The sequence below is a fragment of the Oreochromis niloticus genome, unplaced genomic scaffold, assembly GCF_001858045.2.
Source record: "Oreochromis niloticus isolate F11D_XX unplaced genomic scaffold, O_niloticus_UMD_NMBU tig00000790_pilon, whole genome shotgun sequence".
In the NCBI taxonomy this organism is placed as follows: domain Eukaryota; kingdom Metazoa; phylum Chordata; class Actinopteri; order Cichliformes; family Cichlidae; genus Oreochromis; species Oreochromis niloticus.
Window position 1 is genome coordinate 58,549 of NW_020327249.1, and position 14,870 is coordinate 73,418.

Here is a 14,870-nt window from a genome sequence, read left to right on the forward strand (position 1 = left end):
AGTGAGTTTGAATGACAGTTGAAAAACTTTGGGTTACATGTGTCATGAAGGAAAATATCTAACTTGGGTGACCCCACTTCGTGGTACACTGACTTTGTAAAAATTATTCCTCATATGTTTTTTGTGTTTACTTTTAGACCTACCTGTGCTAGTCTCGACTCAGATTCCTGCTTTTGTGGCTGCTTCAAAAGAAAATGCCCTCTCACTCATATACTTTGACCTCTGGGCCACAATTGACAGTGCCCCCTTTTCAGTTATTTTTCTAAAAATAACATAAAAATAAAAATAGTAATGATTCAAATGCCTAAAATCTTTTGTGTGGTGGGAAATGCTACCAACCGGAGGTCATCCATCACCTCACACACAGTGACAAGTTAAAAAGATAAAATAAACAAGTCTTTGGTGTAAAATGAAGTGAAATAACATCACACACAGAGACACTCTCAGTATTACGTAGGAATGATTTATTTTGAAAAAGTCTTGCTTCATAATTGATACAAAGGAGATTTCAAAAATAACTATAAAAAAGCTGGAAATCATTTCATAAAAGTGTTTAAAAATATGACACAGATTGCTATTTTACCATTTCATTTATCACTTAAGCAAATAAAAATTCAATAAAATCTTAACCATTACTTAGGTGTGAGAAAGCTCAACCAAATTATTTAGCATTTGTATTTTATAACAAAACTTTACATTAAATATATTTTTATATCAAAGCTAAAAACTTTTTGCAAAACAAAAAAACCCCTTTTATAACAAATTCATATAGTATTGTTTTGGTTCCTATGTCTGATAAATGATTAAAATGTAAAAATATATACTTGGGTCTCAGTAGTAGAACTTGTTTAAAACATAGGAAAATATCTAAACATACATTAGTTAAATTTTGCTTTGGCAAGTCACAACTGTTTAAAACATCAAAATCTGAACATTTGCATTTCATTACAATAAGTATGTGGATCTCAAGCAGGTGAGCCATGTAGTAATAAAAAATAAAACAAGAATACTTGAGGAAATAAAAGAATATTTGATCTTTACATTTTCATAACAAAACGGTACACAGAATATTTCTTCAGTAAGTCTTCAGTAAGTATTTGGAAATGTATGTAATAATAAACAAAACACTGATATTTCAGTCTTCGTTAAAAGTTGGTTAGTCTTTAGTACTGAGACAATTTTAAAAAAAAAATCATTTAATTTTGATTGTGATGCTAAATAATATTTGACCTTTAGATTGTAGATATCATCCTTTTAACATGTCAAAACACAGTCACACTAATTGATAGTCCATCTGTCTTGAATCCTTAATTCACATATGCTTCTATTTTATTAAGGAGCTCAGATGCCTTGTTCAGTGCCAGCATTTCATTCTCTGATCTGAATTGTCCGTTCGGTATGTGGGGATATGGATGGCAGTTGGGATATTGAGTCCTTTTGGGATCCACCCCGAGTGTCTGCAGGTTTTTCACAATCTCAGGCAGATCTCTCAGTTGGGGGCTGTAGCAGGAAACTTGTGCAGCAGTGGCTGAAATTGAGCTGCTGTTGGGGTGTTGTCCATTTCTTTTATAGCATGCTGCTATGAGAGACTTTTCCACTGCTTGATGGACCTTAAACAGACACCACTCTGTGCTCCCTCCACCAGTGTCTTTGTGAGCTGCATTGAGATCGCAGCGAGCCTGTCTACACCAGCGCCTGGCCTCTTCTCTGTCTGGCCTTGGGACATTTTCATTGTGGGTCCAGAAGTTGTAGGAATGGAAACCTCTATAACCTCTAGAGAACCTCTCTCGACTATTTCTGTGATACCTGGCCTCCTGATTCCACTGTTGATAGAAATTTGTATTTCTGCTTGAAAAGGTCGAGTCTCCAGCTTTGGGTTTGCTGAGCTCATCAATTTGATTCTGTAAATATTTGAATGCCTCATTGGCGAGAGACTGGCAATTTTTGTCAGGGTGCCACCTGAGGTACAGTCTCTTGATGGCTTTGTGCCTCTCCTCCTCAGGAAGCCTCCAGATCTCTGCCAGACATTTATCAATTTCCCTTTTAGCTTCCTCAACAGAGGCTGGTAAGGAATTTGTTGATGGTTTAGAAGAATGTGGCCCAGCTCCTGTCAGTGGTTCCAGCTCCATGCAAGTGTTTTCTTCTGGTTTTAGCATCTTCTTCTGTGGTTCTGACTCCATGCATTTCCTCCTTTCTGTTTTTACCTTCTTTTCTCGTTTAAACTGAAACAGATCAACACAGCTGACTTCAATGGGCTCATCTTCTCCTACTTCTATTTTGTATCTCCATGAATATCGTCCATTGTGACCAGGCAGTTCTTCAACAATAACTGCATAAATGTACTTGTCATCAATGCTGTAGCCAACATATTCCCCCTCTTCAAAGTTGTTGAGGACATTCATGTCCAAACAATCATGCCATTCTCCTGGAACTTCTGTCCCAGGGGCTGCTGGACTAAAAGAGGAACTTTCAGTTTCAGCACTGTCACGGATCTGATTTTTAGCCAGAGTTTTCCGAACATCTTGCAGATCGTCACACATGAGGAGTTGTCCCAGCACTGGAAGATGAACCAATGCAATTCTGTTTCCTAAAAGAGCATTAATCTCCTTTGTCAGTGTCATGATGACTTCATTTATTACCTTGAGAGCCATGCCATCATTGTGCTTTAAGTAAAAGGTGCACCCTTGTTGTCCTCGTTCCACAAAAACATCTGTTTCTTCATCAGTTTTGGGAAGTGGCTGTTTATCAAGCCAGAGAGCTGTTTCCAAAGTTTTGCAGCAGATAATCTGTATACTGCCAAAAATCTGCTCACATTTGTTAGAAGCATCTTCTTGTGTTATTTTGCCTTGAGAATTCTCTCTAATAAGACAAATTAATCCATATTTAAAGGCTCCTGAGGAGAGATGTTTATCAAACCATCCACTAAATTCACAGCCAGTCCCAAGTTCACAAAGCTGCATCTTTGATTTCACAACTCTTTCCTCTGTGAACTCAGACAGCATCTTTGGCTGAAATTTCTGAGGCAGCAGTTGCAACAGCTGATGATGCTTGTATTTGTCGTTGCCCAAATGACATTCACTGAGTTTCTCAAGCAGCAGGAACTTGTTCTCCAGTGCTTCTTCCAACCTTTTGGTCTCAAACACTGTGTCGTTGTAGTAGAGTGTGGATGATGGGTATAATTTACCATCTACTGCAGGAAGATACAGAGTCTCCACATTTTCAAGAAGTGTCTCATTTCCCTGAGCACTGATTGACTTAAACAACTGCTCAACAGCTTGTTTCACAGTTCTCAGCTGGTTCGAATGTAGTTTTTGTTTATCACAGGAATCAGTGTAAACTGCTGCCAAAACATTACAATACTGCTCTGCAGTAGCTTTGTTCTTCACACCAATTTTCTGAAAGAACGGTGCATACATTGCATCTTCTGGAGTAATCTTGTACAGATATGGTCTGAAGTCCAGATCATAGGAGAGCGACAGACACACGTCATCAGGCCTCATAAGTTTTGTGTCTTTTTCAACCAGCACAACAGGAAGACCAGCCAGCTGGTTTCCTTCAAATCTTTTTGCTTGCAGGTAAGCGTACGAACTTCTGAACACTTCAGCTCGTGTTTTGATCAGCTGGTCAGTTTCACATGATGACTGACAGATGTTTCTTATGTTACTGGTTACACAGTTTGGAGGTGGTTCCTCATGAGCTCCTGCGTTTTTTATCATCTGCATAAGTTTCTGTGTTGTATAAACTGGTAGGTCTATAATTGGCATGGAGGTCCAAATCAAATCTTGATGCTCAGGTTTTTTGTCAATCAACGAGCCTCTAATTTTAACAGTAGTTCCTTCAGCAGCAAATGGTTGGTGGTAGTTGGACAGTTCTTTTCGAATCAATACTGGAAAAATGAATTTGATGTCAGCAATGCTTTCCAGCAACCTTTCCTTGTTGTCTTTGGCATCACATGCTTTATTCAAGGCTTCACTGAAAAGTAATGATGATTTCAGTTTCAGGTCTTCAATTCTTCCTTTTCCTTTTGCTTCTGATTCCAGCTGGTACGCAAAATTTATTATCTCATCGTTTGACACAACATGCTTCATTCCAAATTCTCTGACCAGCTCTTTTGCTTCTTGTTCTACTAAAAGATCTCCTTCACACAGCTCAGTCCAAAATATCTCAGGAACAAATTTATCTTGAGGCAGCATTGTTTTGTACAGCTCCACACTCTCATCAAAGTAATATGATGCAGGCTCCAGTCTACCTTGAGAACTACGAATCAGTTTCACCGTCTTCAGTGAGGAGATTATAGTTTTCTTGTCCTCTGAAGAGTAATGTAGTGACAGCAACAGTTTGAGGCTGTGAAGAATCTGTGTCTCTGTGAGTTGGTGTACAGCAGGCAGAATGAACTTCATGAAATACTGCAAATCATCCAGGATCTGAATGTTGAGTGTTTCTGACAGCTTGTAGTTCTCGGGGTTGTACTTGAGAAAAATGCTGTTGCTGTTGGGCAGGTTGAACAAATCTGGAAATCTCACTGAATAAGAGTTGTTGAGAACATAAACCTTTTTAGGTCCATCAATCCTCACTCGTTCACCATGTGTTGTTTCAAATATTGGTAAGGATTTGAGTTTCCTCACATACTCTTGATTGTCTTTGGACTTGGATAATCCCGATTGCAGGAACATCTGAAACTCCTTCATATCATCATTTGAAAGGTGGGAAAACTCTGGGTGATTAATGTTGTACACTTGATCCAACACTGAGCTTTGATCATCTACATTAAGAAGTTCATGATGTAGACATGAATATACCTGTTGGCCCATCTCAGAGAAGAAAACATGATCAGACGTCATAAAACCAAGTTTAAAGAGGATGCCTGATATGTCTTTATGTGAGGCAAACACAACACTTGAAATGTGTTTCATTGTTTGCAGCAAGTGCTTGTTCTTCAACCTTGGACACACAACAGGTAAAATGTAGCAGTCACTGAAGAGTTTCCTCACTTCACTGAGTATCAGATTTGACTCGTCATCTCTAGATGTTGGTGCTTTAATTTCACTCATTATGAACCTCCAAAGTGATTTCAGCCACTTCAACATTTTCTCATTTGGGACATGAAGACCACTGTGTGGATCAACATAGCAGTTCTCAAGAAGAAGCTGAATTAATGGTTTCAGATATTTTTCCGAGCAGGGCAATGTCATTTTTTGGATGATTCTTGAACTTTGAAGAAGTTCAATGTGGTCTTTGTTTGTCTGATAGTCTGCAAATTTGTCCTCGTAGTGAAAGAAGAGATTTTCATATACTGATATCCACTTGGGTGACTGGGAGTTGAAAACTGTCAATATTTTCCCTTTTGTGAGAAGAAGTGGAAGTCCATTGAGTAAATTTGAATTGTCCTGGGTGACCTTTTGTGAGGAGAAATCTTTTAAACAAAAACTTAAGAGCTCTGAACATCTTTTCTCATCTTTGATCAAAGTGGCACTTATGGGTAAAGGCAAATCCTCATCTGTTTGGGTTGGATCATTGAGAGGTTTTGCTCGTAGAAAAGTCCGCACAGTGGAGGGACTGACCTCTTTCACTTCAACCCCAGCATCTGTGAAACTTTTCCAAATCTTCTGCATGTTTGTGGAATAAGGAACCAGCTTCATTCCAAGATCTTCCAAGATGGGCATCAACTTGTAGTTTGTAAAGTTTGCAAGGTAAGGGGCCTCAAGTGAGTCTGTTTCACTGACATTACACCAGTCAAATGAGTATTCTTCAATTTTTCTATCTGCAATTTTCCGTGTTGAGCTCTTCATCACAGGGATTACATCAAGGCCTTTTCCTTTCAGTGATCTGTATACTTCATGTATCATTTCATGCCAGTCTGGGCAAACATCCTTGGACACAGTTGGCCAAAAACACAAGTATTCTGTTCTGAAACATGAGTCAGTACTTGCAACTGAAACTTTCTTAGCTGCAATGCTGCACCTAATATAATGCAGGAGATCTGCATACAGTGGTGCAATGACGTTCTGTTTCAAAATCTCATTCCAGTTGGATTTCTTACTCTTCCCATCTTCTTTCCAAAGGCTTCTCCTGGCAGAATCAACCTCAAAGTTTCCATTGACATGTACTGGCAGTCCAGTTTTCCCTGGCAAAGGAAGTGAACAAAAGGCTTCTCCTTTAAAATCCATGACGCTGGATCCTTTTGTGTTCACACGTGCAGCTAATGATGCTTGGGGAAGTTTGTCTGATAGTTTTAATTCAAAGCTGTCTTTGAAGGAGCCAAACTGTTCTGCAACAATCCACTTACTTTGTCTTTTATCTGAGGTGGAAATTGTGGTTTCATAGAAAGTCTTTTGTGTTGCTAATTTCTCTGATTTCAGTGCATTTTGTAGATGTTTTACAAAAGCATCTTTTTCTTCCCGACTTTTCTGTGGCAGATTTTTTTCAACCTCAAAGATGGTTTTAAGTCCTCTTGAATCTTCACTGATTTCATGGACTGTGATTTTGCAGATGTTTTTCAGAAAGAGAATTAGTCCTTCAGGATCTTCAGACAGGGCAGAGCACAGTTCTTTCATGTCGTGGTCAGTGAGTCCTTGCTGTGATATTTTGGAGGTATTTGCATTTGTACCCATTCTCAGAGGTAATCTGAACATGGTGCCCTCTTTAAGAGAAAATTTGTCTGGAAGAAATGATTTGTAGACATCTACGTACATTTCTTTGAAAGTGTCAGCTAGTTTATAGCCAATGCCATATCGTGGTTTATTTGAGTGATTTTCAATGTATTTTTGATTGGGGTCAGAAATGCAAAGTACTTCATCTCCTGTAAGGATCGAAGGACAGTCAGTCAGATGGTAAACAGAGTTGAATCCAACTCCGTACTTCCCTATCTTCCCTGGGGTGTTGTGCTTTCCTCCCTCTCCCAGCTGTTGAATTCCCTTAATGTCAGCATCAGAAAACACTTTGTTGTTGAACACACAAAGTGCTGGACCCTGAAGTTGGTTCCATTTCTTCCCAAATGTTTTTTCTTTTCCATGTTGTCTTTTGTCTCAGATGAAGTGAATTTCTGTTGCTTCTGCATCATCAGCATTTTGGATGAGCTCTTTAAGGATATCCTTCTTTGATGGATAGGCTGAAATTATGTTTTTAATACGAACAGTCAGCTGTTCCTGCTGTTCAAACTCAAAAGCAAATGGTGACATGTCATCAACTATGTGGGTTTCCAGAGAATGATGCCTTGTTGTTTTGATTCCAATGTGGCGAGCCATAGCTCGTGGGATATTCTCGTGACACAATGTGACACCTGAAGTGAGTGGCATCCACGGGCTGTCATTGTAAAACAGCTCACTAGCAAACTGCAAAACTCCATGCTCATTGGGTATCAGACAGTCATGCATGATTTTGACTTTGGCCTCAAAAATCCCTTTGTTTAAAATTGTGAGGACAACTGAGAGATCACTCTCTGGTAGGGGCTGGTTTCCATGTTGAGCTTTTAATTCCTGCAACACAGTTAGAAACTGAGTGGCTGTGAATTGTTTTTCAACACCTATACATGTCCAGAGGTTCCTGAAGCTTGTGAAGGCAGCTGGAAGTACGTGGAGATAGGGCTTTGCTTCAAATTGCCCGTTCTCAGCTACACGATCAACATTCACAAATGTATCGCCAATGAGGATGAATGGAAATGAATTTACTTGTTGTGAAATGTAAGAGGTATTTCCAGAGTCCCAGATCCACTGATCCAGACACTTATAGCACTCAAATGCTATTTTGTAAAGCATGGATCTGTCAATGGAGTGTGCTTGTTTGCTTCCTTCATGCAGCTGCTGGAGCACCACCTCTGGCTTCGGAGTGCTGTTCACGCCCAAGATCTGTAGGACTGGATCACTGTGGTGTATTTTCAAATTACTATTATCCAGCACTGGTTGTGTCATGTTAACGAGAAGGGAGCATTTGTCACTAAAAACATCTGTGGGCTTTTTAAGTGTTACATTTCCTTCCATTTTTGCATCACCAGGTGAATATGCTGGAAGAAATGCAGTTGTCCTGAGTGTTTTCCAGTGGTGAGAGTCTTTATCATCAGTGTGATTCTTCATCAGTTCAAAAAGGCACTTCAAGTGGACAAATGCTTTATTTTTGTCAGTGCTCCAGGTTTTATTAATTGTGCCTGCTTTCTCTGTGATGTCTTCCAATGGGAGATGATCATTTGCCATACCGAGTTCCAACAAACGCTGAATCCTTTTTGGAGATCTGAAGTCATTTTCGGATCCATCCAGCAAGCGTCCCTCTTTTGGTTCAAACAGACAGGCCACTTTCCCTGTAGGATTCACAAGATTCCTGACATGTTGGAGCTGTCCACCCTTTGTGGGTATGCATGGATGGCAGAGCAGCAGACTGTCAATTTCTTTGATATGAAGGTCAATAGCATGCAGCACAAGGGTATCTCTACTCTTCGAGTCCATTGTAGTTAGGTTACTGAACACTGCTTCTCTGTAGAACTTCTCCCAGTTCCATGTCCTGTTTTGTAAAACCTTTTCTAGGCCAGCCTGTTTGAAGCTATTTCTCAGCCACAGTGGAAGAGGAACAACATGGTTGGGTCCTTTTGCATATTTCTTGCAAACTTGAACTGCAAGGTCACCAATCTTTTCATCATTTTCAATGCTCTCATGTAGAAATATGGCATTGTTCATTGAGAACCATTGTTCTCCATCACTAAAGAGCTCTGGACCAACAGAGTCATCAACAATGGTTGAGTAAAGTGCATCCACTAAAGGCTTGAAAGTTTCAGTCACTTTCTCTCTATCAGGCCAAAAACTGTGATAACAGTAACTCACCAGCTGCTTATCTTCTGACATTTTCTTTAGTGCCTTGAGTACAGTAACATATGCTGTCACTACTGGATCCTGAAGGAGAGCTTTGTTCCAGTCATTTTTCACTCCAGTTTCCCACAGAGCTTTTCGGTTGCTTGTCACCGCAAATGTGCCATTTACATTGACAGGAAGACCTGTGTGAATGGGAAGAGGAAGGAAGCAAAAGGCCTGTCAAACAAGATCTGTTTGTAATGTGGTGAATTTTCCAGTTTCTGGATCATTTTGCAAAGGCACAGCAATCCCTCCAATGGGCAAAGAGAAACTGGCTTGCTTGTTTTTGTGAAGGGCCATTTTAAAGGACTCATCTGTCCCAAAGCAGTTGTACAGGAGCCAGAACTGAAGTTTAGTTTCATTAGACTGCTGACTGGATATTTGGATAATTCTGACTGTGCAAGATTCAATTAGTCCTTTGCATTTACCATCAAGTTTCATTAGTGATTTCTCAGCATGACGTTGCTTGGACACACCGGTGTCATCAGGAATCTCCATTGCACTCACAGTGGTTTTGGACACAGAGAAGATGGTCTCTATTTCATTATCTCTTGGTGGAGTTGATCCATTGTGTGGGATATTTTGGAGGGATAATGTAATGATGTTCTTTAAAAAAAGCAGATGGGTTTGTGAATTCTTAGAAAAGAGATGTTGAAAATCAAGGATATTGTGTTTTTGATACACTTTTGGGTTTATTTCTGATTTGGCAGCCTCTTCTTCACTTCGGAAAGGTAGTTTGATCAGAGTGCCTGGATAGGGTTCAGGAGGACTTTTTCTGGTAAAATTACAGTCAAAAATGTTTTCATATGATCCAAACTGACCAGGAAAACAATGAAAGAGATGCTGTTGAGAGAGATCCAGCTTGATTCCGGGATTTGATTTATGTTTGATATGTTTTGTGAGATGAGTAACATTTGGATCAAGTATGAGAAGAGTGTTGCCACTAAGGATGGAGGGGACATCTGTCACATGATACACAGTGTTGAATCCAAGTCCAAACTTTCCAATTTTTTCTGCTTTGTTTTCCTTTGAGGCTGAGCCAACTCTGACAATATTTTTCCAATCCTCTGCTGTAAACTGCTCATTATTGAAAGCCCAAAGACAAGGTCCCTGACAAAGAGCCATGTCAGGTCAATCAGGCTTTCAGGGGCATCTCGTGTACTCTGAAATCCACCAAGAACTTGCAAACATCTGCCCCAGCATCCTCTGCATTCTGGATGAGCTCTTTGAAGATGTCACTGTCTTCATCGACTCTTAAGAATGTTTTTATCCTCATTGTTATTGGTTCAGATTGTCCACACTGCTCTATTCCTATCTCCTCTGGATCAAGGATGTGGGTACTGAGAAAACGAATTTCCAGCCATTCAGCCGCTGCTTTTGGAATTTCCTCATGTATGACATAAATTTCCTCTTCTCTGCAGTTTAGTTCTTTAGTCCATTTTGCTTACATCACAGAAAGAGCTGTTGATCGTGGTTTAAGGGTAAATTTTCCTCCCTCAGCAATAACTGGCACTGGGATGTCATCCTGAACTGTCTTCTTCTCTTTCCAGAGCCAGTTGAGAATTTCTATTGACACTTTGACCTCTGAGGAACTTGCAAATGGCACTTGTCTTGCTTCAACAGTTTGCTGGATGGAGTACAGAATGCCCAAAATGTCTTCACTGGAAAGTACTTTTCTCAGGCCAAACCTCTGGAACAATGTTCTGTATGGCAAAAATTCACTTGGCACCTTCCCAATGTAAGAACTCAGATCTAGATTATTTGGGTATTCAAGAACCAGATCCTGGGGTGCAACAAACTGGTTGTGAGTCCATAGCCAGCATGTCTCCTTGCTCATCATTGTAACAAATACAGAGACATTGTCTTGCATGTGTTTGTAAATGCTGTGCAGCTGTCTTTTGAAGTCTACATCTGTGTCAGGATTAGCCATTTCCAGTGCTTTTGATTTCAAGACTGACAGATTCTCAATCACTTTTTCAGGTGGTGGTAGGTCTTTGAGACCAAGCTGTTGCTAACTCTGTCACTGAGCTTCCTGTTAGTGGCATACATGTCCAACAATGTCCTTATACACAGAATGTCTTATTTCATTTGGGCAAAACAAACAATACTTCTGAGATTTATCACTGAATTGTTTCTCACTTCCAGGTTGTTCACATGGGATCCATTTAAGCATTTTGAGGCAATGAATTTGTTTGTGAGAAAACTTTGACAGTAGATCATTACTTTCCAACATTTCCAACAGAACCTGAGCTCTTCTTAGAGCCTCAGTTTGTGAGTTCACACACAGTTTGTCAGTCAGGGTGGCAGCATGTAGCAAATGTTCAGGTGAGAAATCCATCTCTTTATTCAGTAATCCGATTCTGTTAAGCTTTCCAGCATCTGCAGTGAATGAGTGTATGAAGGCGGTGGAAAGAAGTCTGACTCAAAGATGACTTTAAAAGTCTGAATTCTTGGATCAAAAAGTCAGATGCCTTTTTCAGCTGTCCATTCATTTCAATGAAGCTCAAGTCCTTACAGCTACATTTCAGGGATTCGTTTTGTGAGAAAAGCACCTTACCATGCTGTAAAACCCAAGTCATTGTTTTGTTAGTGTCGTCACTGCTACAAGCGCCTTTCCTTATGCTGTCAACAAGAACATTGGCTGCTTCAGCGGTGTCCAAGAGATGAACTTTGAGCAGCTGTAACAGTCTGCGGTCAGTCTCAGTAGAACACTGGATTATGGAATCAGGCATAGGGAGCTCTGTTGGTACTGTTAGGCCTGAGATCAGAAGCACAGCTTGTTTTGATTGAGCTGCAACACTGAATCCTTTCATGGTTTGAAACAAAGGCAACTTCAACAGAAAATCTTTCTCTGTTTTTGAGAGAGAATCCAGATAAGAAAGATATCTTTTAGTCATTGCGTGCTGTGTGAGAGGCAGATGTGAGTTCTGTGACAAGATACTGGAAATCTAAATTCATCAAGACCTTCAAAACACTCCTTGGAGATGGCACAGCACGTACAGTCAAGGTCTTCATGCTTGAGCCACTCATTCCTCTCACCACTGTGCCACAACTTGTTCACCAGATGAGCTATTCCGTCTGGCAAATTCAGCTGTTTACTTTTCTGAAAGTCAGGGTTGTGCTCTGCTGTAGTTTTGCTACTGATACAGTCTGACTGCCAGACAGAGGACTAACTGGTATTAGAGGTATGTCAGTGAAAGGACTTAACTCGTTAAAATGACTGTTGAGAAACCTCCAGAATTCTTGGAACCAGTCTAAGGTGGATGCTGACTGTTGTTGTTGTCCCATGTAACAAGGTTCTTCCCTGTCTGCTTCCAGTCTGGTGGCAAATATCGTCTTGCATATTCAGCACATGGGATGCATCAATGTTGGTGACCTTGAAGAAATCTGAAGAGCAGATCAAAAAGATTTTTTTTAAAAGATAAGAATAAATGTGTGTGCTAAAATGTGTAGCTGTGTACAAATGACTCTGCATTCTTTAAAATTACTTTGACTTACTTCTTTGGCCAGTTCTTTCAGATGGGCACCGCAGGCTGGAGTCAGATCATGTGGATGAGAAGGTTTACAGAATGGCAGCAAGACTCTATAAAAAAGTGTAATGGATTCTGTCGATCAAACTGTTAAGAGTTCATTCAGTATAGAAATATTCCTGAACCTTCCAATATTCAGTTACAATCATTATGTGAATAACACATAAAAATGGCAACTTTAGTCATAATGAATATAACATTTATTTTAAATATTGATAGATGTATGGAAACCCTACCTTGGAAATTCATGGCTGTCAATCAAAGCAGTGTCTCCTCTCTGTATGTGAAAGATCTGAAAGAGCCATCACTGAGTGGAAGGAGGTGAAGACCCTCAGTTCTTTGTATTGTTTATCACCCAAATGTACTCCAAAAGACTGAGTTTGTCATCTTTGGTGATGTTATCCACACCGGTCCTGTGAGAATGTCCCTGAGGAATGCTGGAGTCACATGTTTTAGGGTAGTAGGGTTTGGGTAGCCTCATTATAGCATTCGCAACACTAGCTGGTAAAGTGACAAGATTTTCTCCACATGACACTAAGCCCTTTTAATGGCAGACAATATGTTGGTGCTTGTTGGCCATTGCAGGGAAACAGCTTCTGATGGAGAGATAAACTGTCTTTCATCTTTAGCAAGAGAGAGGATGGCCACGTTCTGTCTGAATAAGTGATGAAAACATCCAGAGTGAGAGCATGCCATTTGTCTTTGTGTTGTATCTGAGTGAGATCTGGCCACAGATTGTACACAAGGAAACAGGAGGATAGATTTTGGGCAAGTTTAATGGCATCTTGAATGATCTTGATGTATGCTTGTGGAAACCCTTCTTCATCAGCATTCATTCCACAATGCATGTTCATATGTCTCTGGTCTTCCTCTTGCCATTTGATGTGTCTCTATTGTCTGTGAGGCCAAAGCATGCATTGACATAAACTGGGAGTCCTGTCTTATTGGATTCATTGTTTGGAAGGGGGAGAAAGCAGCTCAGTCTGCTCTGGCTACAGTCTCTCTTCTCACACAGGGGATGCCAGGTCAACTTGAGGTAAAAGCTCAACTTCTTGTAAGCAAATCGAGATCTTCTGCAACGCCCTCTTTCATGGTACATGTTGTCAGAAGCCACTTTGTCTCTTTTTGGTCTTCTGAACTCACAGTTATAACTTTGAACCTTGTAGACCCTCATGACTGACTCCTCTTCTGGCTCCAAAACACATCTGTGGGGACTGAAGATTGAACTTCAAGTCTGGTGTAACAGCTCCATCTTCACTAATATGTACAAGGACACGGAGGTGACATTTTCAAGAAGAGGAGGCTCAAATCTGCATCTGCAATGAAGCTATCAAAAGCTCAACCACTTTATCTGAGTCATACAGATTATCAGAAATCTCTGATGCTTCATTGCTAGAGAAATCTAAAAATTGTCCCACTGAAGTGCTGATCCTCCATGACAACTTTTGACCATCCATGTTCACATACAAGTGAGACTATATCTCTAAATGGTTGAAACTGATCACTCATATTCAACAGAACTCTTGGTGTTCAGCATCATCCAAGACCACCGAAACCTCCATTTCTCTCCCAATACTTTTTCTTGGGATCCATCATGCCAAGATGCCTGAACTGAATATACTTGGCACATCTGTGGACAAAGTAAAAATATGTACTGCTAACGTTTATCTTTCAAAATACTACTCATAGCTGTGATCTAACTACACATAGTTTCACCTGTTATGTGGTAAACAGAGTTGAAGCCGATTCCAAACCTTCCACTCTGTTTGGGTCATCACGCTTGACACTCCTTCCAGCCATCTGAATTCCTTTCCAGTCTCATCAGTGAATGCGGCATTGTTGTAGGCATAGAGAGCAGGACCTTCGTAAAAACATAACAAACTCAAGGCTTATGCTTTAGGTATCTATGTGTTAGTGACACATTCTCTGGAACCTCTATACCAACGTGCACTGAATGAGATTTTTCCAGAAAGGAAATCAGAAGACAGAGACACTTTTCAGTAGAACACTTGATGTAACTGTAACTAGAGACAATATTAACAGTGACTATCCTAATCTTCACGCTTGATCTGCATATTATAATTAAGCTGAAAGCTCCATTGTCGAAAAATGAAGCCAGTTTTAAAACTGCAGTGCTGTGAATGAACAGTTGAGGTTTGCTCCAAAAGCAAAATGCTCAACAACTTGTGCAATTAACTGTGTAAGGTGAGGGCTGCATGAACATACATATAAAACTATTGGCTGTTTAATTAAGTGAGTACATTGGTTTTCACTAGTCAACATTCATATCATAGGAATTACAGTGCCAGTAGCTGTTAACAAGTAGTTTTACTTTGCAAGGCTCTGCCTTTCAGACAACATGGAATTAAGTGAGTGTGGGAATTTGTAGGAAGCAAGAGCTATATTATTTAATGATGCTGTAAATGCACATTGGTTATTCATGTTTTCTTATATGACCAATGCCTTTAAGTGAAGCACATTGACAGTGATAACGTTGGTCTCTGAA

At 40.0% G+C, this 14,870-nt stretch overlaps 2 protein-coding genes and 2 pseudogenes across 3 annotated transcripts; all 4 read right to left on the reverse strand.

The window, feature by feature from the left end:
• Positions 1-443: 443 nt before the first annotated feature.
• LOC106098386 (sacsin) lies at positions 444-8,832 on the reverse strand. 2 transcript variants are annotated; one of them, XM_013272627.3, is made up of 2 exons: positions 2,198-8,832; positions 444-2,146 (listed from the first exon to the last, which is right to left on the reverse strand). In XM_013272627.3, exons 1-2 carry the CDS (start codon positions 6,690-6,692, stop codon positions 1,308-1,310), a joined length of 5,334 nt encoding a protein of 1,777 aa, XP_013128081.2. In that variant the 5' UTR covers positions 6,693-8,832; the 3' UTR covers positions 444-1,307. The 2 variants fall into 2 exon arrangements, with proteins under 2 accessions (XP_013128081.2, XP_019211889.1); XM_019356344.2 differs by having other exon boundaries at positions 444-8,832.
• Positions 4,972-8,852, reverse strand: LOC109200744 (sacsin-like). Its single transcript, XM_019356346.2, has one exon. It carries the CDS (start codon positions 8,826-8,828, stop codon positions 7,026-7,028), a length of 1,803 nt encoding a protein of 600 aa, XP_019211891.1. The 5' UTR covers positions 8,829-8,852; the 3' UTR covers positions 4,972-7,025.
• On the reverse strand, positions 4,972-10,671 carry LOC109200742 (sacsin-like; annotated as a pseudogene).
• A 2,950-nt stretch (positions 10,672-13,621) lies between these two features.
• LOC109200743 (sacsin-like) lies at positions 13,622-14,252 on the reverse strand (annotated as a pseudogene).
• Between the last annotated feature and the right edge of the window lie 618 nt (positions 14,253-14,870).

Coding starts and splice junctions, on each gene's coding strand:
- LOC106098386 (XM_019356344.2), bottom strand. CDS start 6,692: ATGTACGTAGATGTCTACAAATCATTTCTTCCAGACAAATTTTCTCTT.
- LOC109200744 (XM_019356346.2), bottom strand. CDS start 8,828: ATGTCAGAAGATAAGCAGCTGGTGAGTTACTGTTATCACAGTTTTTGG.